Below are 25528 nucleotides of genomic sequence, written 5' to 3'. Positions count from 1 at the left end.
TTAAGCTCTTTACTTTTTGAGTAAAAGGCTTGTCCTTTTTAGAGTACAGCTGGGTGTCAAGCAAGCAGCTGGAATTTTCCTGACTGCTTGGTAAGATTAAAACCAGCCCCAGAGACACACGGGGGTTGGAGTTTGTGCAAATAATCGTTACCATCTATGTGTGGGGTGGATATTAACTATAGCATGTTAAAGAACATAGTGTAAAAAACATTTTTTTAAGGACCTAGTGGAGGCTTGAACCTTCTTCACACAAACTCCTTCCTTCCAGCCTAAACTTTTCCATAATTACAAAAAAGTTCTTAAAATGTAGTAAATTGACTTAATCTTCAAGCATACCTTTTTTTTTCTGGTATGGTTAAAACAGCCCAAATTACCAAGATAAATTGAAAGCCAGTAATATAATGAAAATAATTTCAATAGTTGAAAAACTATTCTGATTTATATAAAGATACTTATCTCTAAAAAGACTGGCTGAGTTCAAGGACTTTAAAGACGGATAATTCTATGTCTAAATGATGTATTTTATAAGTTCTCATTCTGAATGCAAAAACAACCTTTCCTTATTTGTAATTTAACCATTTTCTGTATAAAAATTTAAAAATTTATATTTCATGATAGATTTTAAATTTCCCATTTCTTTAGGCATCAGAGCTTATTTCAAGAATAGGTTCCGTGAGCCTAACCTTTTATCTTCAAAAAAGCGAGTTTGTCATAAACATTAATATTATTAATACCCATCAAATATGGATCTGAAACAAAAACATACATTTTTAAGTCAAATAAGTACGTTTGGGTAGTTTTTAAAAAGTAAAAAATACAACAGCATTAGTAGCTTTTTATTCTCAAATTGCTAAAAGCATTTAACATAGACTTTACCGTATAAACAAATTAAGTACTATGTATTTTGTTTATAAAGTGACTTAAAGTATTTTAAGCATTATATAATTCAATTCGTACAAAAAGTAAATTTCCAAATACAAGCTTTGGTTAGAACTGATTATATACTGTCAAATCCATTTTTCCAAAGTTGTTCAAGGAAGAAAAACTTCACTAGCACAGATAATTCTTGTACAATCAGCTTTTTACTATTTAGAAAGGGGAAATATTACTGTAATTGCTTTTAATTTTCCAGTCTAGATAAGCCTTTTTTCTTCTCACATCTCCTGTTGCTGCAGGAGAGCCTATCACTTTTGGGAAGCATAAATTATGTAGAAAATAATGTTTTGCTTTATTCCTAAGAAGGCCATCCATTTTAAAAATAGATCTAAGACTGTGAGCTTCCTTAACTACTGAGATACTTTCTAAAAGTCACACTACTGAAAAGAGCCACTAAGAATTAATGTATTCCATTGGGGGCAAATCACTTCTGATTTCCCTCAGGAGGGCAGTAATATCTACTAACACCAGTGCCCAGAATCAAAGTTTATATCATCTCAAAAAATTCAACGTTTTATAGACTCTACAATGCATGGATTACCTTTATTCATATGAAAGTAATATAAAATGTTACCTAACTTAAATATCAGTTTAACCAAATTAACAATCACAAAACTGCAGACATTTTTCTACTAAAATTTTCAAGTTCACTGAGCAATATTTACTGAAAAAATGATTATGAACTTAAATATATCCTCTTTTAAATTTACTGTTTATGCTAGACTGTACAATGGTGCTTCTTTTGTGGTTTTTAAAAATTCTACTTACATAACTATATACTTCCAAAATGGAAAAATGAGTGAGCCATCACTAAACTTTACTGGAAACTAATATTCTTTCATGGAAACAATTGATTAACATTTTAAAGTTCTATATTTATTTAAATTTGGCTTTTTAAAATAGGTAAACTTTTCATTTCAATTATTGTTTAATACTTCAAAGCTAGTTTAAACAAAGATAAAGAAAACCAAGGAGAACTAGTAAAGCATTCCTTACTTTACATACAGTGCCTCAAGTGCCACATACATAGTAACATACCACAAGAGAATGTATATGGTTTAGCAGATTACAGAGCAAACCTAAAAGTTTATACAAAGCTAAACACAGCCTCCCTTCTGTTCCATTTATTGTCTTTTAATTTGATCTTGGCTCTGTATTATCCTTCTATAATATCACTGTGTGACATTTATCAGTTTTCTAAGTGTTTCAATTACTTATATGTATCTTTTTCTTTAAACAGCTTTGTAACAATCTTTTTCATTACAAATGATATATCCATTTTTCTCACAAAATGCTCACTTTCCTGAGCTATATTAAACACCTTATAACAGGTGTATGTATAACTGAAGACCCTAAAGTATCAAGTTTACATTTTTTAAAAAATGCATAGAGAACATAACATTTCAGAAAACCTATTAGTACTTCTTGGATATTATATAGGTTTTGTTTCCTTTAGACTGTAAACTGTTTAGTATGTATAACTGGTTATTACTTTCACATCTGAACCACATTTTAAAAAAATATTCGGAGATATGATTGCTATTAGGCAAAGGAAACAAAGTTTTCTGACCAAAATTCATTCATGGGTCTTCCAATAAACAATCTTTATATATACTGACTGAAGATATCAAATTTCTGTGCCACAAAATAGAATTATATCAGAACTACAGCAAATAAAACTTTTATTATAATACATTTGCTTGAAGTTAAGGTGCTATTCATCATGCCCTACATCATGCAGTCTTTACCAAGTGGGCATCATGTCAGGAAACCACACTCTACCAAGATGCTTGGACACTTCCCAGTGAATCTGCTCCAAACTATACTTTTGGTCAGGAATTAATACTTCTTCCATAATAGATAATTGAGATAGGCGGCCACCACACATCTTCACAAACTCAACAAAGGCACTACATGAGACTTCACATTCCCCTAGTCCAATAGCTGACAAATTTTTGCAACGTTCTGCAATGCGAATTAACTCTTCATCAAGTGGCCGTAATCCATTTGCACACACTACTAGTTCAACTAGTCTAGGGCATGTCATTCCCACACGGCCAAGCACATCTTTGCTTACTGATCTGCCAAAGTACAAATGGGTGGCAGGTATTTCATAGCGAAAGAATGGGTCAAATTCTTCTTCATATAAAAAAAAATACATCACCAAGTTCACTTTGGGTGAATGTCTGATGAAAGCATCCCAGCTGCTCTTCTGAATAGTATGGAAGTGTGTCTGTCCAGGATTCTCACTGACTACGTCAATGCGCAAATGTTCTAATCGAACATGTTTTTCAGAAGACAAAGCAAGTAACAACTCATCACTTAGTAAGTGGTAGTTCAGGGCTAGTTCTCTTAAGCCATGGCACTGATCAGCCACACAAAGGATACCTTGAAAGAAAGAAGGAAAAAAAACTAATTATTTGCAAGTTTTTCTAAAAGTTTATCTGTTCAAAAATTCAATCAAGTACATGTCCCACAAAAGTTTGTCACAGTTCCCTTGCCACAAAACTATATAATTTAAAATTTATTTGTATAGTTAAATTAGAAAGGAAGTCACACATTTAAAATCTATTTTGTCTACAAGAAAATGAAAACAATTCTGAATCCCATCTATTAAAAAAATAAAACTTATCAACTCAGACAATAATGAACTCTGTCACTTAAAAAATACACCATCACTAAGGTTAGTGCATTTCAGTAATGCACAGTGCCATATTTTAAAAAAATTATTACTAACACTAAACTTAAAGGTTAAATAATTACATGATCACTGCAATGGAGGCCAAAGGACATTTTTTGAAGTTCAAACCCTAATATCAAATTTCTAAGAAAAAATACCAAGATACCACTAAAAAAGCATGTCAAAAATAATTACTCCATTCTGTTGACTCTGCCTTGGCCTCCCAAAGTGCTGGGATTACATACGTGAGCCGCCGCATCCGGCCTACTATAATTCTACCCCAAAGAGGCACCTTATATTACCTGGTAAGTAACCCACTTTATCAATTTCTTTCTTATGTTTAGAAACAGGAATAGGAACAACAAAATATATATAATATTTTCATCTCCTATTTATTGTTGCAAGTACGATATGCCAGGTACTAGATGTTATCCCACAAATAATTTTAAAAATCTGGAAAAGTTATGATTTCTAACTTGAGGTGGAGACAGCTAGCTAAAAATAGCAAAGCTGCAATACAAACACAGGCTAAGTGATTCTTATGTCCATGCACTTAACTACTGCTTAAGAAGTGACAAAACAGAGGCCCACATATAAGCCAGAGCTTTATAACAGTGGGAAAAGATAGGCAATAGAATCAGAAGAGATAAACTGAATCATCGGAATGAGTCACCAGAAGAGGGAGTAATGTCTCAGTATTCAGCAACCACAAAGTTTCTGTTTTCCAGAAGGTAGGTATATACTTTGTTTTTGTTTTGAGACGGAGTCTCACTCTGCCACTCTGCCACCCAGGATAAAATACAAAATACAATGGTGCGATCTTGGCTCACTGCAACCGCCGCCTCCCAGGTTTAAGCGATTCTCCTGCCTCAGCCTCCTGAGTAGCTGAGATTACAGGCACACACCACCATGCCTGGCTATCTTATATACTTTGAAATACACCGATTACTCAAGGTAACCTAAGCATATTTCTGTTCTTTGCAATCTCAAAAAGCTTAATATAAAAAAAGAAAACACACACATGGGAAATGGTAACCAATAATGCAAATAAAAGAAACTTTGAAGTATCATTTAATAACTACAAAAGCAGTTGTGGCAGGTGTAATTTGCAAAATGGCCTCCAAGATTCCATACCCTAATGCCTAGCAACTGTGAATTCCATAAGATATCATGCCCATGATTGTGATATACGGCACAGCTGACCATACATGAAAGAGATTATCTGGGTGGTCCTAGTTGAATCACATAAGCCCCTTTTTAAGCAGCTTTCACTGGTTGACTGGAGAAGAGGAAGTCAAAGATTCAAAATGCAAAGGGGACTCAACATGTTATTGCTGGCGCTAAGCTAGACAGAGCCAAAAAAGAAAAACAGAAGCAGCCTCTAAGAGCAGAGAGACCCCCAAACAGCCTCTTGCTGACAGCCAATAAGGAAACTGGATGTCAGTCCAACAATTACAGGGAACTAATTCAGCCAGTAACTTGAATGAATGTGGAAGTGGATTCTTCTCCAGAGCGTCCAGGTAAGAGCCCAGCCTTCCTGACACTTTCATCTCAGCCTTTTAAGACTTTAAGCAGAGAAGCCACTTGAGCCCTACCTACAGCTCTAATGTACAGAATAGTGGAGTGAATAAATGGGTGTTTGTTTAAGCTGCTTTGTATCTGTCAGTTACACAGCAAAAAGAACACTAATACACAGTTCCAAGTGTTTAAAAACATAACACAGTTAAAAACATAACTAGAGCATTATTACAACTCAATAAATTAAGAGGAAAAAACCCAACTGGAAAAAAGGCAAAAGGGCCGGGTGTGGTGGCTCACACTTGTAACTCTGGCACTTTGGGAAGCCTAGGCGGTCAGATCACCTGATGTCAGGAGTTCAAGACCAGCCTGGCCAATGTGGTGAAACCTTATCTCTACTAAAAATACAAAAATTAGCCAGGCGTGGTGGCAGGTGCCTGTGATTCCAGCTACTTAGGAGGCTGAGGCAGGACAATCCCCCGAACCTCCTCGTGGGAGGCAGAGAGGTTGCAGTGGGCCGAGATTACGCCACTGCACTCCAGCCTGGGTGACAGAGTGAGACCCTGTCTCAGAAAAAAAAAAAAAAAAAAAAAGATATTCAACACCTTTAATCATCAAGAAAATACAAGTCAAAACTGCAATGAGTTTACACCCCCTAGGATGGCTACAATCAAAAAGACAAGTGTTAGAAGACACTGCTAGTGGATATGTAAAGTGGTACACAGCAGCTGTGGAAAACAGCCTGGCATTTCCTCAGTCAGTTACTATATGATCACTAGGTATATACCTAAGAGAAACTAAACCATATGTCCATACAAAACTTGTACATAAATGTGCACAGCAACATCATTCATAATAGTCAAAAGGAGGTCGGGCGCAGTGGCTCAAGCCTGTAATCCCAGCACTTTGGGAGGCCGAGGTGGAAGGATCACGAGGTCAAGAGATCGAGACCATCCTGGTCAACAAGGTGAAACCTCATCTCTACTAAAAATACAAAAATTAGCTGGGCATGATGGTGCATGCCTGTAGTCCCAGCTACTCGAGAGGCTGAGGCCGGAGAATTGCCTGAACCCAGGAGGCGGAGGTTGCGGTGAGCCGAGATCGCGCCATTGCACTCCAGCCTGGGTAACAAGAGCGAAACTCCGTCCCCAAAAAAAAAAAAAAAAATAGTCAAAAGGTAGATTTCCATTTGTATGAAATGTCCAGAATAGGCAAATCTACACAGACACAAAGTAGATTAGTGGTTGCCTAGGGATGGTTGGGATGGAGGTTTTGGGGGCAAGAGCTAAGAGGTATGTGATTTCTTTTTAGGATAATAAAAGTGTTCTAAAATGGTGGTGGTGTGTGCACTACTTTATCAATATACTAAAAGTCAGTTAGTTGTACATTTTAAATGAGAATTGTGAATTATATGACAGTAAAACTGATGATTAGTGGTGGCACTATAAATTCATACAACTCATTTGGGAAAAAAGCAACATGACAAGAAGCAGAAAAACATTTGGACCCTTTGTCCTAGGACATCCACTTCTTAAGAATGTACCCTGAAGAAGAAATTAATACAAGCAAACTGCTATATGCCAAATTTTTTTTTTTTTAAATCACAGCAAAAAGCAGAAACAAGTGTACAACCTTAGAACTATAATGCAAATGTTGGCTTACCAACAACGGAACTAAGTAACTAAATGTTCATTAGTCCAAGCTGATAATTAATATTAAGGAAGCAACACGCACTAGTGGCACTAACAGTCATACTAACCTAGAGGTCCAGTAACAAACAATTATAACAACTATATGAAATGGAAACAAAATTGACTAAATGTTCAGTGAAGAAAGTAGAAAATAGTACCTAATTTCAGCTTAGAGAAACTGTCCAAATATGCAAAATATAGATGGAAAATATGTAAATATGACATTTCAATTGAAACCTGTTATACTTTTCAAATAAAAAGTATTGCAAGTATTCTTACTCTTCCCTTCCTTTCCTGAAGAACTAAAGTCACTATGAAACCACCTTTTCAAAATTATAACTGAGGAAATGACGACAGTGAAAGAAATCAGACCTAACGGACTCTGTATTGCCTCTAACCCTTAAGCTGCCCTTATTCATTCCTGGGCATAGGCCGAACTAACTTTGGGAAGGAATTCAGTTCATGGTTTGACTCTGAAACAAAATTGGTAACAGCCCTTTCACGAAAAGACCCCTCCTTCTTCCCTGAGCTCCAGTGTGCCTTTGCAGGACTTCTACGCTAGCTACAAGATTAGAAATTACCATGTGGGGGTTATTAAGCCAAAGACTCTGGCTCCAAGAGCTTGAACCTCCTCATCCTTATTGTAAAACCTAAGTTCAGTGCTTGAGATATTTTGCAGACCCTGCGCTGGCTAAATGGTCAGCTGACACCACCCAGACTGGTAATCTGGTCCAACCAGTTCTGCCATCACACCTAAGAACAGAAGACATTTAGAAAACCTAATTTGACCCCCTAAGATTCCATCTCCAACCTGACCGATCAGCACTTCCCACGCCCCTACCTGCCAAATTATCTTTAAATCTCTGATCCCCAAATGCAAGGGGACACTGATTTGAGTAATAACAAAACTCCAGTTTCCTGCACAGCTTGTTCTGCATGAATTACTCTTTCTCCACTGCAATTCCTGTCTTGATAAATCAATTCTGTCTGGGCAGCGGGCAAGGTGAACCCACTGGGCGGTTGCAATTAAGTGGGATCAGGTAAGTTTATACTATGCTATTAGAACTGATCTGTATATTTAGTAAAAATGAATGAACACAGGATATACCCGAATAAAGAGAACTATGAACCCACAGTTTTACAGAGAAATCAGAGACATAAAGACTCTCATACAATGTGGTAAATGCTAGCAATTAATGTTCGGAGTGTTCTGGAAATACACAGGTGGGGGATCTCAACCAGAAAAAAGAAGGGAGGGTCAACACAGTTCACATCTGAGCTGAATTCTGAAGGTTGGGCTGGAAGGAGTTACTGGGATGAAGTTAAAACATTTGAGCAAGTATTCCACAGGGTAAAGTGCACTGAGCAACCACAAACAAAGGTACAAACAACTATCTGTGGTTCCATAGGGCCCAAGTAAAAGCTGCAAGTGAGTGGCCAGCAAAGCAAGATTAAAGAGATAGGTGGAAGTCAAGATACAAAGGACCTTGTACACTATGAAGCCAGGAAGCACAGACTTTACTCTGATAGAAGACCTATACAGTAGATAAAAAATGTAATCAAGGTTATATAAGAAGTAACTGCCAAAGCCTATTCTTAACTTCTGTTTTATAATAGTTTCAATGGTAATCTGTAAGCGGCAAAGCTGGCTAGGAAAATACAACAGTAGACCGAGCCATTCTCATCACCAGGAGCCTCCTGTGGGAGAAAAGAAAATGAGCCAGGAGACTTGGGAGAATGAGCAAGCAATTTCCATCTAAAAAGGATTCATTTCCTGGGAGAAGGCTGATATTCAGTGATGGCAAGAAGGTTGGAAGTGTTTTGTAAAGATCAAAGATTTGACACTATCCCTTAAAGAACAGGTTTCCCAAATTACACAACTAAAGGATCAGCAAACATGTCAATAATGGGAGGAGTCAGAAATGAAGCAGCAGACAGTAGTATAATATAGTAGTAGCATTTATACTCATTTTTCAATACAAACCACCTGGAATTTAAATAATCTCAAATTAGAGTAATGTAGTAATGCTCAGAAAATTCTATATAAGAGAAACTGGAAAGAGCTTTTATAATGCTCTTCTCCCATTTGATGGGTTCTTGGCTCCAAAATTCAACTTAGGAAAAACATCACCTTACAAAATATAAGGCCACCACTTAGTACAACCCTCCCTCCACATAAGAAGAAGAAAAGCAATTATGTGACTGCTCTGACTCAATACCTACCCTATAAGCTCAACTACAATTAGAAAAAATTCTGTTTTACTCAATGGGGCACTTCAGGCTGACCTCATACTGTCCTTTCCTCTTTTTCTCTATCATTTTCTAGCATGTGCTATATATAAATTTACCAAATAGGATTAGAAAACAAGCTGAAAGTCAGTGTCTAGGCTAGTAACCCTACAGAATTATGCTATTCTATTACTACATTAAAAATATTTTTATGCAAAAGAGATGAAGCAGTCATATTAATCCACCTTTAAGGTTAATGATCATAGATTTTTCTAATTTTATCAATGCAGTTTACTAAAGTGTGTCTAGCAAAAAACACAACATACCTGCTGGAGAGACATGAGGACAGCTGCTCATTTTCAACAGCTTCAGTGTATCACTGTTGTTGGCCACTAGTACTTTGAGAGATGGATCATCTACTGGAGTATCATCTATCTTAAGCGAGGACAGGGATTTGGAGTTTACAAATACAACTGTCAGTGCAGAGATAAAGTGAGACTGAAAAGCAAAAAAAAAAAAAAAATTATTTCCATTTTTAGAAATGAGAATTTAGGGGTTTCCTAGTACTACAGTTCATGTGAACTGTAACGACATATTATTTTGTAACTGTTTTAGGGGTGGCACCCCTTCATTCTGTTCCTGTGAGTATGGTAAAAAGAAGTGACTATCTGCCATCTTTGAGAAGAGCCTATTTATGTGCAGGGGAAAAAAGCATTTCCAGCCTCAGCATAAGTGTCTCTAAAGCAGAGAAACCACTGGCAAGTAAAAAGAGGAATTCTGGAACCAAGGATGAGAATTTCTCTCAGATACTTCACTTTACCGTATCTGGAAACCCTACTTTCATGCTTTATAACACTAAACTGCATTTCGTTTCTGTTTAATAGTTATGACCACTGAAATAGTAATAACTATTAACACAATCATTAAAAGTTAATATAATAGTTAGGCGTGGTGGCTCACACCTGTAATCCCAGCATTTTGGGAGGCCCAAACAAGTGGATCACCGGAGGTCAGAAGTTCGAGACCAGCCTAGCCAACATGGTGAAACCCTGTCTATACTAAAAATACAAAAATTAGCTGGGCGTGATGCTGGGCACCTGTAGTCCCAGCTACTTGGGAGGCTAAGGCGGGAGAATAGCTTGAACTTGGGAGGCAAAGGTTGCAGTGAATTGAGATTGTACCACTGCACTGCAGCTTGGGCAACAAGAGAGAACGAAATTCCATCTTAAAAAAAAAAAAAAATTAACATAATAATCTATTCAAAATCTATGACTCATTTGAGATATGAAAACTCACAGAAAATTTGATTCTGAAACAATCAAAATCATACTTAAAATTCCAAGTTTAAAATTCCTTCAAATGTTATCTACAATATTTTCAAGACTACTACTTTAATGTATTTTGTCCACAAACACACCAATGAGTATCATTCATCATATATTATGTGTATATGTGGGAAAAAAGTTGCCCCGGTGCCAAGGGATGAGACTAAAGGCACAATCTGTCCCAACATAATAAATGATTACTTAGATATAGCAAGGATACCAAATACATTTACTGATTACTTAGGTATAGCAATGATATCAAATATACTAATTACTTAGTTGTATAATGATATATTTACTGATTACTTAGTTACAATCACAGTCAATTATATAATGAATCTTATTAAATAGTTATTCTCTATTATTAATCTTTGTTTTAGTATTATAGTGTAGAATCATTTTAGTCATATATATAGACACAATTGGGTAAAATATAATTAGGAACTGAAGGGACATTGTGAAAAGTAATCAGGAGGGGAGAGTGAGAGCCTTGGAGTAGCACCAGCACCTGGGAAGGCACCCATTACTTAGCAGGCAAGCCTTTTGGTAGTGCCAGTGCCTGGGAAGATGCCAACTACTTAGCAGGCCGTGAAGGGGAGTTTCCCTTTCAATGGGGGAATCCAGAGAACACTCTTCTTTGCCCGGCTCTTAAGGAAGGTCTGACATTAGCCAGGCCTGCCCGCAGACATCCAGGGACTTAAATGCCTCTCTGTGGTGCTGTGCTCTGATGGTCACCATCCTTATCTACTCTCATGTTCCGCTTTCCCACCAGTGCTCTTTTTAAGTTCTCAGAAGTCATGAGAGGTAAGAGGAGAGGAATCCTAAAAGCCTTTGATCTTTCTAATAAGTGCATAGAAAGAAGTTGACATATGTGCCTCCCCTCCTTACAGTGGCTACCTGAAAGGGAGGGGACCCCTATACTGTAAGTATGTGATTTACTTGACCCTATCAATCATGTCAGGTGAGTCACTCTCCTGACCCTGCCTCCATACCTTATATACAATAAATATCAGCACACCCAGGCATTCAGGGCCACTACTGGACTCCATGCCTTGGTAGCAGTGGTCCCCCAGGCCCAGGTGAATTCTTCTCTTAACTCTGCGTCTTTCTTTCCTGCAATCTATTGTCTCAGCACACAAAAGAACACCCTCTAGACCCTGTGGGATTGGACCCTGCATGTGTATGTACATATGTATGTATCTATATATACACACACACACGTATGTATCTGTTGGACACAGAATTTTACCTAAAGGAATCAATGTAGGCAAACAGAAATTAAAGCATTCTCAAAGTATGCAGCTCTTAATCACAGCTAAGATACGAAGTTGAAACAACCAGGAAAACAATCCAGGAGAGTAAGGAAAGGCTAATACACGGTCCAACATATTACTTCCTACAAAACCAACTTCATGCTCCACTTAGCTTTATAAATTCTCTACAGGAGCGAAAAAGGATGAGGACAAGCTAAAAGCCAGGAAAGTACAATGACACATTACTTTTTTTTTTTCTTTTCTTTTTTTTTTTTGAGACAGAGTATTGTTCTTGTCATTCAGGCTGGAGTACGGTGGCACCTTCTTAGCTCACTTCAACCATGAACTCCTGAGCTCAAGCAATCCTCTTGTTTCATACTCCCTAGTAGCTAGGACTGCAGGTATGAGCCACCATGCCCAGCTAATTTTTTTTTTTTTTTTTGTAGAGACGGGTCTTGCTATGCTGCCCAGGTTGGTCTTAAACTTTTGGATGCAAGGGAGGGAACCTCCTGCCTTGGCTTCCCAAGATGCTCTGATTACAGGTGTAAGCCACCACACCCAGCCAAAACACTACCTTCTCGTTCTTTACTTTTTCCCTACTGTGACTAAATAACTGGTTATTTGGATTAAGTAACTATTTAACTACTTAAATGTTAACATCTCTCTCCTAATATTTTCACATCAAACTCAATTATATCTTGTACAAACACACGTCATTTGTAGTCTAATGACTGTATCACTGACATCTTTCCCCATTTCCCCAATTAAGCTCTGGTCAAAAACATTTCCTCTATATTCTCTTCAGTTCTCTCAGGATTTCCAAAATACAGCAACACCCTACTTCAATCTTCTACAAAAGCTTATAGCTTTTGGAAAAGAAAAGAAGAAAAACAGTGCTAAGTATCCTAGACTCAACAAGGAAAGAATAATTATTTCCATTAGCTGCATTCATGGTTCCCAAATTAGTACTAGATATATGCATAGTGATAAGAAAAAAAAGAAAATTATGTTCAATGTATCTTTTAATATGGTATATTTTATATACATCATATGAGTCAGTATGTATATTTGTATTTCCGCTATGGTAGTTACACTAAAAATCATTTCAGATTGTTTCATTTCCCATTTGAAGCTTCAAGGTGGTACTATACCATACAACAAGTACTTCTTAGAGCGAGTTCCTTGAACCATCTTAATCAGAATCACTTGGACTGCTCAAAGAGGAGACTTAGAATCACCCCAAATTTGAAAAAGGGATAGAAATCCAAAAATTATGTGGTTATTCAGAAGATTTTTACACATTAAGTCGGAGTACCACGATGATCTAACTTCTGTATTTAAGATCTTAAAATATTAAGATAATCAGATTCTCTTGTCCATTTCCCTTATTTTATATATGAAAAAAATTCTATCTCAAAATGTACATATGTAATGAAAATGTCTCAAAATCAATTAACACTTTGACATAAACTGCTGATATAAATCAATTAAGACTTTGAAATCAACGGATAATTTATTTGGTACAGAAATTCCATTGAAACAACCACCTGGGTTCTAACAGATATTCAATTTAGTTATATTCCTTCCTCAATCATCCTAGTATATTAAATTTACTACTAGGTACTTAAAAGGATGTCTATATTTTAGTTTTCAGTGTCCTCTGGGAAAAAACTTTCAAATTAATGTTGGATACTAACCTACTAACCATTAGCTAACATAGTCAGCCACCTTTATCAGTTGCCTTTCTAAAAATACACCCTTCTTAATTTTGTATTTTAAGAGAATAGCTGTGAGGGAGAGAGATACGCTCTCTGATTTATCATGTTAGAATACATATATGAATATATGTTAACTTTTAACCCAAAAAAAGGATGTCTTTAAGTCTGTAAATTAATCTAAACTCTGCTGATACTAACTCTGGTCAAGATTCAATCTTTACAGAACACTTGCCAAAAGATTTTATAAGCTATATCTGCTCTCAATACTGGTACTCTCCATTATTCTTTGATTTTAACTTCACCAATCTGCTCTGGAAGCTCCAAAATAAGCCACTATGTGTCCCTTTTTTTCTAATATGCTTGACTCTTTAACTTAGAGAGTTTCTTTTAATACTTCCTATAGACTCCTCTGTAAATTTCTTTAGCCATACCAATTTAAAAGTACAAATGATTAAAAAAAAAAAAACGCTTAAAAAATACTGTTTCTTTTCATTCTAAATAGTAACTGGTTTTCCATTATGTATACAAACATTACTTTCCTTATACTCACACTGTCAGTACAAAAAAAAAAAAAAAAGGTCAGACTTTCACTGGATTTCTCAGTAATAGACAATAAAACAAAAGTAACAGATACCTTTGGTAAATCCATAAAGCTTGGTCGAGCAGTTGAAATAAGTCCAAGTGTTTTTAAAGAGCAATTCACAAGTTGCGACAGTATATCACAAGCTGCTTCAGCTGATTCCTTGCTGCTGTCCACCTAAGAAACACCAATTACTCGTGTGTGTGTGTGTATATATATATATACATATATACACAGATACATGTTTATATATATATATATAAATTTTTTACTTTTTCCCCCCAAATACCCAGACGTCAAAGAGATTACTCATGTATCTATTTGTATTTCTCTGTGCACATATTAAGTATCATTACTAGTTTATTGCATTATAAATTAAAGAGTATTCTTTCAATCATCCACCCTCCACCCTCATCTCCAACTTCAGCCTTTTCTGAGTCTCTATGAAAAAGTAAAAGGGCAATTGTCAAGACAAGACCTAGCTTTCATTATAAGAGACATATTTAATGTTGGCTTTTACACTGATTTATTCCAAAGTGACAGTATAAACTAATGGAATAAAAATAAATCAATTTATAGTCTTTAAAAAATAATTATTTGGTAGTAGATCATATAATTCATATAAATACAGTGTCTATGGTATGCATGTTTCAAGGCACTAGAAACTGAATGAGTATTTACTCAAAATGTTCAGGTGTATCACAACCTGGGATTCAACATTAATGTTACTAATGGGGAGATAAATGTGAAGTAAAACGAGAGTACTGGACCAGCGAGGCATGAAAATCTAAACTAAGTAAGAGGTAGCTATTCTCACACATACTTCTGTGTAGACATTTCCTAAGGGAAGGATAATAGGGCCAAAAAAAACCCTCAAGGATGTAAGAAGCAGCTCTTCCATTAGAAAGTTAGCTGTTTCCTGGGAAGCAAGTACCTTAAAACAATAGTTACAAGGATATGCTTAATTTCCAGATTCATATACACTACTTTATCCCAAAAATGTTAACAGTGGGTTGTAAAACTAATGTGTTAATTATATTAGTTTCAGAGCTACTTATAGATAATATGTGGTCCCTGGACCAGCAGCATCAACATCACCTGGGAACATGTTAACATGCAATACCGAACCCAGACCATCTCAATCAGACACTGTTGGGGTAGGACCAGCAATTTTTGGCTTTACAAGCCCTCCAAGTGATTTTGATGCACATAAAGTTGAGAACCACTGTTCTAGGCTAACAATTCTAACTGCAAGCCTCCTTGGTCTATAATCAGTGAAGGCTATCAGCAGAGACCAGAAAAATCCTGTGATATGACTCTTTTTTTGTAAATCAGAAATTATTTCCTCAGGAAAATAAACCCTAATAAAAATGTTAAACTTTTGCACAAATGATTTTATGAGGGTTATACTAGTTAGATATACCTGAATTGTATCACAGGGCTGTAAAAGAATAAAAATGACCCAGCAAATCTACTAGATGGAACTGGACTTTAAGACCTATCAGATTAATGTATTATACTCATCTTTGTATATGATTTACCATTAGAACACTCTTAGACAAATCAAAGATGACTAAAGCCAAACAGAAACCTCTTCAGGCTTCTTCCCTGGGGGTGTATGGGGATGAGTCTTGAATTTGTTTCATCCCCCTACCCTTGCCCCCAGTTAGAACTGCAAGATATTATACAAGACATCCAATTAAATTTAAATTTCAGGCAAACAGCAGACATTTTTTAGTACTGAAGATGCCCCAAACATTAAACGGAATGTAACTACATTAAAAATTATTCACTGATTATTTCAAATTCATATTTAAATACTCATCTTACATTTTTATTTGTAAAACCTGGCAATCAGTGGCCTAAGTGCCTTTGTGCATTTTTCTGGGAAAAAAAGGTGAAAACATATCCAACTATTCCCATCATTAATTCTCTCCTCCTCCTTGGACACACATTAGAGAATAAGCAGATAATCTCCATCTAAGAGAAAATTACACTCTTTGAGGGAAGAGAGGATCTTAGTATGGCAAGAAGCTCTGGGTTACGAACCACTGCTTTGCCTAACCTGGACTGTTCAGCAATTGCTACCTACAAGTAAATCAAGTACTCATGCATTGTCTTGTCTTTTTTTTTTTTAAATAAGTTATTTGCTACCAAAAAACCTGGTGTTTAAAGGTTCAGTAAACATGCCCGTATTTCATTATTCATCCCCCAAACAAAACATGACATGCCTCACACACACAAACCACTGTGATGTCTTTATTTTTTTAAATAGAGACAGGGTCTTGCTCTGTCACCCAGGCACAATTGTAGCACACACCTCAAACTCCTGGGCTCATGCCATCTTCCTGCCTCAGCCTCCTCAGAAGCTGGGATTATGGGAATACAGGTGCCCATATCCAGCTAGGATTTCTTAAACTATTCTGGATATCTTAAAAAGCCACCCACTTCGTTTATCTCACCACTGCATGATTTCCAACACCTTTCTTCCAGCAACAAAAAGAAATAAACAGTTTCCTTTGGCATTCTTCCAGGTACCTTTTTCTATTTCTCTCTAAAATATATTCACCTAAACGTTCTACATAGTTTCTTTTCATTTGAAGATCCCATTTCAAAATGCCATCACTAAGTAACACTAAGTTCCTGTTAGACAGAAATAGCAATTAAAGTTCTACTCAATTATAATCTCCCCAGTTTTTATTTATTAGATATTTCTTTTTCCTCAAATTCATTCACAATAATTCAATGTAATTCACAGCTTTATCAATGACTTACATTAATTTAGTGGCTGCTTTTGCTTTTCTAAGAAATTATTAATAATTAACAAAGGAATTTAGCTCCATCAAATATAATAATTATTTTGTGACAGCTTCTAAGGTATACAGTAATTCTAAATTTTTAAGCATTTTCCCTGAAAAAGCAAACATTTTAAAGGCATGAGAAGATGTACTGGTTTAGGAAACAAAAGCCACTAAAAATATTTTTTAAAAGATGGATTTAAAATATTACCTTGAAGCTGACATATTGTAGATGGTTTGAATGTCTTTTAATAATCTGTTTGATCAGCTCTGGATGGGTAGCTTTCAAATAAGATGTAGCTGGCTGATTCAGTTCAAATTCAAAACATCTCCACAAGTCAGGCATGTGAAATACCTGGTTCCAGTTGCGGCACACTTGTGAAGCATGAGCCCGGTCAAGAAGAGGCAAATACTTAAACACTTGGAGAATAATGTCCTGAAGAAGATTGCCCCAATCACAAGTCTGAGAATGCTCATTTGTAGTCCTCAGTTTCTTGGATTTCTCTGCAGTTCCTTCTTCTGATGAATTACGGTCACTATCTCTTCCTCCTCGTTTCATCCTATTCCAAAAAATGTGTCAGTTTTTTTCTACTCAACTTTTGAATAGAAATAAACCCCAAATTAATTCTTCTGTCACTGAGATGTGTTTATATACACAAACATAAACATGCAGGAAGAACTGGATCAGTAATTCAAGAATATTAAAACAAACTATTATGAAAATGCCAATGAAGGCCAACTATGGTTTTATAAATTTTATATATATTTGGCATGTTTTTAAACATTAACATTTATCAGTATAACATACAGTATATATTATATGGGTGAAAGATTATTGTGATTTTGAAACTAAGCCAAGAATTTATATTTCAAAAGTTGTGGTCAACCTAACTGAAATGAATATAAAAGGGAACGTACATAGTGATGCTTTGTAAAAGTTTCTTAAAAGTAATCTAAGGATATTTGTTCTTGAACTCGAGGCAGACTAAGGTCCAAAGAACCTCCAGAGAGGATATTAATTAAGTAGCCAAGAGACCTTCCACATTTAATAGTCTATACAGGGGTCCTGCGGTTCTGGTCACCAAGGACCAGAACCAGGCCCCACAGCAGGAAGTGAGCAAGCTTCACCTGAGCTCCTCCTCCTGTCGTATCAGCAGCTACGTTAGATTCTCATCGGAGTGCGAACTTTATTGTGAAATGTGTATGTGAGGGATCTAGACTTCACGCTCCCTATGAGACTCTTAATGCCTAATGATCTGAGGTGGAACAGTTTCTTCCTGAAACCACCACCTGCCATGAACAGGCAATGGAGTGTTACTGCAAGACATTTCTAACTCTACCTAAAATAAGCAAAACCAACCCTACTATGAATGGTTTGGTCTGGAAATAGCTTCTTCTTCAAACACATCACTTACTATTGCACTGTTTTCCCCAAGTTGTATTTCTGAATTATACCTATGTGTTTATTCTATGTACTCTTAGCACTTTAATTCCATTAGTTTCTTTGAAAGATAGGTTTTTCATGGCAAAATAGTATTACGGTTAAAGAGAATGGGCTCTGGAACCAAGCTCCTTGGGTTTAAATTCTGGCTCTACCTTTCATTGGCTATGTGGCTCTGAACAAATTACTTGATCTTCCTATGCTTCAATTTGCAAAATGAGTTTAATGAAACATAGGGTTTCTGTAAGAAATACAATGCTACTAAGGCTTTTCAAAGGGGAGATATGACTGAACTGTTGAGATATGATTGTTGTCTAGGAAAGCAGTCCAGCACTAACAACATTAAAGTACACAACACACTAAAAACCGGGGTTACCGACCAGAAGGCAAATAATGATTCACTCATTCATTCAATTCACTCATTCAAGAAGGGGTCTCGCTCTGTCACCCAGGTTGGAGTGCAGTGGCACGATCATGGCTCCCTGCTGCCTTGACTTCGCAAGATCAAACAATCTTTCCACCTCAGCCCCCTGAGTAACTACATGCAGCACTGCCAAACCAGCTCTATTTTTGCTTTAATATGGAGAGAGAGAGAGAGAGAGAGAGAGAGAGAGAGAGAGTGTGTGTGTGTGTGTGTGTGTGTGAAAGAGAGTGAGAGAGCTTGTGTATGAGTAGACATACCCTGGAAGTAGACTTACTGAATTATTATAGTAACCGCCAGTAGATGTCAGATTACAGGTAATTTTTTCTTCTTGCAAATATCTTTTCCCTTTTTACATTTTACACATTTTTTTAGTATCAATGCATTGCTGTGTAATTGGATTTTTTAAAAGGTCTTCTTTTGATTTGTTTGTTGGAAAAGTATAGCAAGCTGTAAACTAAATGGCTGCAGACACTTTGGTGGTTAGTTTAGAGCCTGTAACACTTCTGTTTCTAGAGAACAGTTCTGGCAGGGAGTCCTTTCGACCTAAACTTGGGGTCACAAACTTTCAGAAAGATGGCCTGTTGCTCCAACTCTTTTCTAGCCTATGAGCATAAAAGAATTTCTAATTCCTGTGTGGGATGAAGGATGTGCATATGCGTTACTGTAAAACAAATGTTTCTGCATTCTCCATCCAGTAGCTCGCAAAACTTGTGAAAGAGGACTGGCAGCTGGAGAGTAAAAAGAAAATGGCAGAGGCCTCTGACCTTAATGCCATGAAAGTCAGTCTAAGAGGTCTTAGCACATGTGCAATATACTGCCTATTCCTCACTGCTCCTACTACCAACTATGTGAATAAAGTGAAGTAAATTATGTATTCCCTATTAAGCAAGGGGAGAACAAGAGAGAAAATAGAATGACAGAGGTGACAGCAAGAAGGAAGTTTGATGGAAGACCGGAACTTACGTGTGACTCTTAGATTTTTTTTTTACGTGTAAAGTGTATAATCTACATTGCAATCTTTAATAAGTCTCTTCTAATAACAACGTCTCACTAGAGGTTGAGATAACGCCGTCATTATGACCCATTTTTCTGCTTTAACTTACCCTGAGGCTTACTTTAATTTTATTATATAAAATTTGGGTCAAAGAACAAAGTGTTTGCTATCCAGAGCTTATAATTTCTCTTTTGATCACCTAAAACTCATGAGTTTGAGATACAGAGATTCAAAAAAGAAAGACGCAGTCTTCATAATTTCTATATCTTATTATAATACTGATTGCCTGTTTCTAGAGAATAATCTTCTAAAACCAGAACTAGTCAACTTAAAGATGGAATGATTCATTTTAGAATATATGGATATATAAACAAAAATAAAATGGTAGCCCTATTCACATAATCTTTGCTAATACCTTGCTGGTCCTAAAAATAGAAACTTTCTTTTGTCTATTATAGTACTATTTCAAATAAAGTGTACTTAAATACCTTTCAAAGTTCAGGGTAAAAAAGTCGACAAAATCTTTTCCAACAGTATGCACCACTAAAGTACAGTATCCCTTGTTCTAGATATAAAAACACTGTATGATCACCAAAGCATATTTTAGGCACTTACCACTTTACGAATAGCTGAATTAAGTCTGTAAATTGCCGTCTGTAATATGGCTATGTCACAATTATAGAGCATTAAGCAACAGAAAAAAATTTAAGGCCAAATTCCAATAAAAATAGCCTCTGCACTATCCTTATTTATGCATGAAAATAACAGAAGTGAGTAGACACAATAAAAATTTTAAATGTCAACGTTTCCAAGTTGGTTTCATTTATGTATGAAAAAATTTACATGACTTTAATAGTCTTATTAAATCTATTTACACATGAAACTGCTATACAGAAAGTTAAAACAACTCAGAGCAACATCCAGCCTGCAAAATTTACATCAATGGACCCTGTAATTCCTACTTTTGTCCAAGTGAAAACATCTCTTATATCTGAACAGGAGTGTGGAGGGCCAAGCTGTACTACAGAATGTCAATGAGACTTTCCAGACTATAGAAATCTAGAACACCAAAACTAGGCCTCTTCAGGACTCTGGCAGTTTAATTTCCTGCAACATTTCGAGGCCCCAAATAATGCAACTTAGGCCACCAGAGCTTTCGGTGAGGGACTGATATTACTACTACAAATTGTTAAATAGCAAACTGAGGAATGACCACAGACCAGCTGAGCAACACAAGGAGTTAGGGAGCTAACTCATTTCCAAAAATTTTCGAGGGAAGGCTGGGCGTGGTGGGTGCGATGGCTCACACCTGTAATCCCAACACTCTGGGAGGACAAGGCGGGCTGATCGCTCGAGCTCAGGAGTTCGAGACTAGCCTGGGAAACACGGTGAAGCCTGTTTCTACAAAAAATACAAAAATCAGCATGGCATGGTGGCCCGCGCCCGTAGTAACAGCTACTCCAGAGCACAGAGTGGGAGGATCCCTAGAGTTGAGATCGCACCACTCCACTCCAGCCTGGGTGGCACAGTGAAACCCTGTCTCACTGTCTCAAAATAAAGAAAAGAAAACTTTGAAAGGAGCGGTCGACTTCATCATTAGATGAAGACCGGAAGTGAACAGCTAGCTGTGTCCATCATTTTATTAGACACTTTTACACTGGGCATACAGTAATTTTAAAAGCCCATTTGTAGTTAGCGCTAAATGTCTATTTTGGCATCACAGTTCCTTTCTGTTCTGCTTTTAGTAATATCAAACTAAAATTCATTCTTTGGCTGAAATAACAAGAATAAAACAATATAAAGAGGTTAACTTACAGCTAAATGGTTAGCGCATAGTGGCGAAAATCTGTCCACAGATCATATATATAGAGTTGATGGTATTTTTATAAATATTTCAGAGATAAGTGATTTTTTTTTTCAAATTAGAAACGGAGGATTTCAATTAAAAGATCTGGGTCACTCAACTGGACATCATTAGCAACAACAAAATAAAGACGATCTGTCTCACCTCTAAGCTTGGAATACAGACCATTTACAGAGCTGCTTCCTGACCCCTGTCTGCAACCCCACCTAACGGACTGCCCACGCCCAAGGGAGGCGCGAAGCCGCTCAACGCAAGTTGACCAAGTTTTTCGCTCGGCTAAGTGGCGGGGGCATACCCTCCTCCCTGCGCCACCTCCCCACGGATTGGCTTTCGCGTCCTCCATTTCTCCTGCGCCCCACCCTGGGCAGTTTGCTTTGAGAAAATTTCAGTGCCTCATTTCTCAAGCTACCAGCATAGGCGTAGCCGAAGCCCGGAGAGCCCCACAGAGCGCGAGCCCCACGGTGCCTGTCACCAACCCCCGCCAAGGGTCATAAAGCCGGGCTGGAGCCGCGGTGAGCCCGGGAGCCGCGGCGTCGCGGGCAGGCTGCAGGCGGCAGCCGCACACGCACCACGCCTTGTTGACATGCTTTGAAGCAGGCACTGCGGGGAAACGCCCCCGAGCTAGCGCCAAGGTCTGGGTGCCGCGCCCCGCGCCGCGCCCGGTGCTCGCGAGGAACGGCCCCCGCGCGCCCGGGCCCCCGCGCCCCCCCGGCCCGCCCACAGTCGGTCCACGGTCCCAGCGGGGCTCGGCCCTGCCCCTCCGCCGTTACCTGCTGCCGGGGGCGGCTTCCCCCACACACCACCCCGTGCTCCGGGAACGGCGGCGGCGGCGGCGGTTGGTCCCGCGGCTCTCACATGAGGCGCCCCGGGACCCCCGCTTCGCGCTCCCGCGGCCGCGGCCCCCCGCGCTCCGCCCGCATCCGAGGCGCTGGTCCCACGGAGGGCGCCAACGAGGCTCCACCTTTGCGGCTCTGGCTGCCCAGAGAGAAGCCTTCCTTCTCCGTCCCGCGCTGTCTGCGTCCTTGTTCCGGGACCCCCGGCGCCGCAAGAGAGTCCCTCAGCAAGCGGCTAACACCGCGTTTGCTCTCTGCGCCTCGGCCAGACACCGAATCTAAAATGGCGCCCAGGACTTGCGGCCGCGCGCTTCCCCGGAGCGTCTCCGCCCGAGAGGGCGGAGCGGGGCGGGACGGGGGCGGGAGGGGGCGGGGCGGAGCCGGTGTGAGAGGGGCCGCGCCCAAGCGGGAGCGCGCGCTGCGGCCGCCCCCGCCTCCCCGCTCCTGGACTAGGCTCCGCCTTCGTGCCTGAGATGTGAATCCCACTTGAAGGGGATTTTTTTTCCTGTTTTGAGACGGAATGTGGAGGGCTGCAGCTAGCCAGATGCGGAAGAGAGTATCCGTGGCTGAAACTGGAAGGTTTAGGGAGGTGGAGCAGAAAAAAGAAAGGAAGGAGTGTCCCTGGAGCCTACTGTGGCTGCGGCGCGGACATCCTTCCGCTGGGGACCGCGGCCCGCGGGTGGGCGCCCCGGACGCCTGAAACCTTGGGGTTAAACACAGTCTCTGAAGACCTGAACTTCGGTGTGCGTAAGTGGTCCTTAAAAGATGCCAAGGAAATGTACCAGAATGGTGACAGTATTAACGCTGGGATTGCAGATCGTTTTTAAAATATTTGTATTTCCCAATATTTCTAAAGTGACTTTTATCATTAGAGTTATTACATTTTAAAGACGACCTTTGCTTTATGAAATAGAGTCCTGAAATTTTTAAATAGCTTTTGAAACAATGGAAAAAGTAAAGGCTTACAAAGCTGTGGAAAAGAAAACCTCTGGTGAATCCTTTTGTAAATCAAGGCATCTTTTTGTGTAACTGCTACCTAGCTGACTTGTTTTAAAGTTTGGATTTTTTTGATACGGGGTTTTCTTAAAGTTGGAAACGTTCTTAGGTGCAATATCATAAGTTGAATCATGCGCCATTCCTCGCTACACCTCCAAAAAAGAAAGTAATTTTACATTCAAAGATGTCTTAGAACTCTCAGATCCACGTGTAAGAGACGGAAAGGCAGTGGTGCCCAGGAAGCTTTTCATTCTTCCCGTTTTCCCAAGAAATTGAGCTAGGAAGCCAAGCATAAAGTTACACCGAAGTTCAGTTTGAGGCCAGGAGTGGTACAGGCTTACGCCTGAAATCCCAACATTTTGGGAGGCCAAGGCAGAAGGATTGCTTGTGGTCACGAATTGGAGACCAGCCTGAACCATATGTCCAGACTCTGTCTCTATAAAAAAAATAAAATAGTAATAATTTAAAAAATTAGACGGGCTTGGTGTAATCCCAGCTACTACCCAGGAGGCTGAATCAGGAAGATGGCTGGAACCCAGGAGCGGGAGGTTACAGTGACCTATGATGTCACCACTGCACTCCAGTCTGGACGAGAGAGTGAGACCCCGTCTCTAAAATAAAATTAATTCAATGTGGGGAAATGCCAGTGTTGTTTGTTTGTAAGGGCCTCCCAGCTGTCAGATCACTAAATGAAACGGTACAAAGTCTCTAGCAGGATAAGAATGTGGATTTACCTGAACTGCAACATTTTTTTAGGTCCCTCAGTGACAGGATGATGAGGAACAACAGGAAGTTCTAAGCAAGACAGTGATAATTATTAAAGCAAAACAAATAAGGTCCATTTATTTAAAGTTGGGTGAACAGTATTAATGATCAGTAAAATACATTAAACCAATTCAGCAAACATAGTGAGCATAGGTCGCATGATGTTAATCTTGTATCACATTACTACTATGTCACACTCCAGTCATAGTTCTTGTTTTTTCACCATTGTGGTCTATTCTCCTAAACAAGAGAAGGACCTTGGCACACTTGACCTGTTGAATACTCTTCTTCCCTGTTATTGGCAATGATTTTACCTTTTATTTGAAAAAAGAAACATGTTAATTTTTCATCAGTCAGTACTTATTAATATTTATCAATTGTATCATCAAGATCAGTGGCATGGTGGGTGAATGAAAAGGTGAGTATGGAGCACATTGATCCAACAGGGAAAAATATTTTATTACTAAGCCTGTTTGGAATTGCCAAAGCCTGTCGTAATAAAAAGCAGATGAACAATTAATCTCTTTATTATTGTCTTAAATTATCCACAGACAGTGTACCCCTTCCACCATGTAGAATGGTGTAGACCATTCCCACACCAACCCAGCCTTGGTACATCAGTAATCAGGATAGATTAGATTATGTTGCAGTAGTTCCTTAATATGGGCTCTAACTTATACTTTTGAGGCTGAGCAACAGGCAGAAGCTCTAAGAGTTTCAAGGAGATTGTTAGTGCTGGAAAGACAATAAGGAATTGTTAATGGAGACCAGAGAAATCAGGATATCTTTGGATATCTTTCATATAATGATGGCAAGCCCAGTGAAATATTTGTCTATGGCAACATGGAAAATAGAGAAATGCATTTACTTAATTGTTGGACTTGGCTAAAGTAATTTCCAAGCAGGCTGGGTGCAGTGGTTTACAGCTATAATCCCAGCACTTTGGGAGGCTGAGATCACTTGAGCTCTGGAGTTCAAGATCAGCATCAGCAACATGGCAAAACCTTGTCTCTACTAAAAATACAAAAACATAGACGGGCGTGGTGGCATGCACCTGTAGTCCCAGCTACTCAGGAGACTGAGGTGGAAGGATCACTTGAGCCTGGAAAATCAAGCCTGCAGTGTAGTGAGCCGTGATTGTGCCACTGCATTCTAGCCTAAGTGACAGAGGGACACCCAATCTCAAAAAAAAAAAAAAAAAAAAAAAAAAAAAGAGTTCAGATAGAGAGAACTACTTAATTAAAGAAATAACTGTTTAGTTTTTGAGTAGAATTTATAGGAACGACAGAGGGCCTGGAACAGTCTTTCCTTCCATCAAAAGGTTCACAAAATTTAAAAACATCTTTAGGGAAATGATAAGTGCCTGGGTATTACCTGTAAGACATGGCCTCAGAGTAAGGTTCAGATCAAGAGTCCACCTACAGGACTTTAGAACAATTTCAGGTGATACCTCTTGGACCATCTTAGCTAGTTAAGAGGTCTT

At 38.5% G+C, this 25528-nt stretch overlaps 1 protein-coding gene across 3 annotated transcripts; it reads right to left on the bottom strand.

The window, feature by feature from the left end:
- Positions 1 to 821: 821 nt before the first annotated feature.
- On the bottom strand, positions 822 to 22590 carry FBXL3 (F-box and leucine rich repeat protein 3). 3 transcript variants are annotated; one of them, XM_017498833.2, is made up of 5 exons: positions 22413 to 22590; positions 16940 to 17288; positions 13985 to 14107; positions 9381 to 9552; positions 822 to 3324 (listed from the first exon to the last, which is right to left on the bottom strand). In XM_017498833.2, exons 2-5 carry the CDS (start codon positions 17285 to 17287, stop codon positions 2681 to 2683), a joined length of 1287 nt encoding a protein of 428 aa, XP_017354322.1. In that variant the 5' UTR covers position 17288; positions 22413 to 22590; the 3' UTR covers positions 822 to 2680. The 3 variants fall into 3 exon arrangements, with proteins under 3 accessions (XP_017354322.1, XP_017354321.1, XP_037583913.1); XM_017498832.2 differs by having other exon boundaries at positions 22222 to 22568; XM_037727985.1 differs by lacking the exon at positions 22413 to 22590 and adding an exon at positions 22222 to 22357 and having other exon boundaries at positions 17084 to 17288.
- Between the last annotated feature and the right edge of the window lie 2938 nt (positions 22591 to 25528).

The sequence above is a fragment of the Cebus imitator genome, unplaced genomic scaffold (genome assembly GCF_001604975.1).
Source record: "Cebus imitator isolate Cc_AM_T3 unplaced genomic scaffold, Cebus_imitator-1.0 Scaffold252, whole genome shotgun sequence".
Classification (NCBI taxonomy): Eukaryota; Metazoa; Chordata; class Mammalia; order Primates; family Cebidae; genus Cebus; species Cebus imitator.
Note: the sequence above shows the minus strand (reverse complement) of the source record. Positions and strands in the feature narration are given on the sequence as shown.

Coding starts and splice junctions, on each gene's coding strand:
- FBXL3 (XM_017498833.2), bottom strand. CDS start 17,287: ATGAAACGAGGAGGAAGAGATAGTGACCGTAATTCATCAGAAGAAGGA. Junction 14,108..16,939: donor TACAATATGTCAGCTTCAAG/GTAATATTTTAA, acceptor GGTGTTTCTTAG/GTGGACAGCAGCAAGGAATC. Junction 3,325..9,380: donor TCCTCATGTCTCTCCAGCAG/GTATGTTGTGTT, acceptor CTTTCTTTCAAG/GTATCCTTTGTGTGGCTGAT.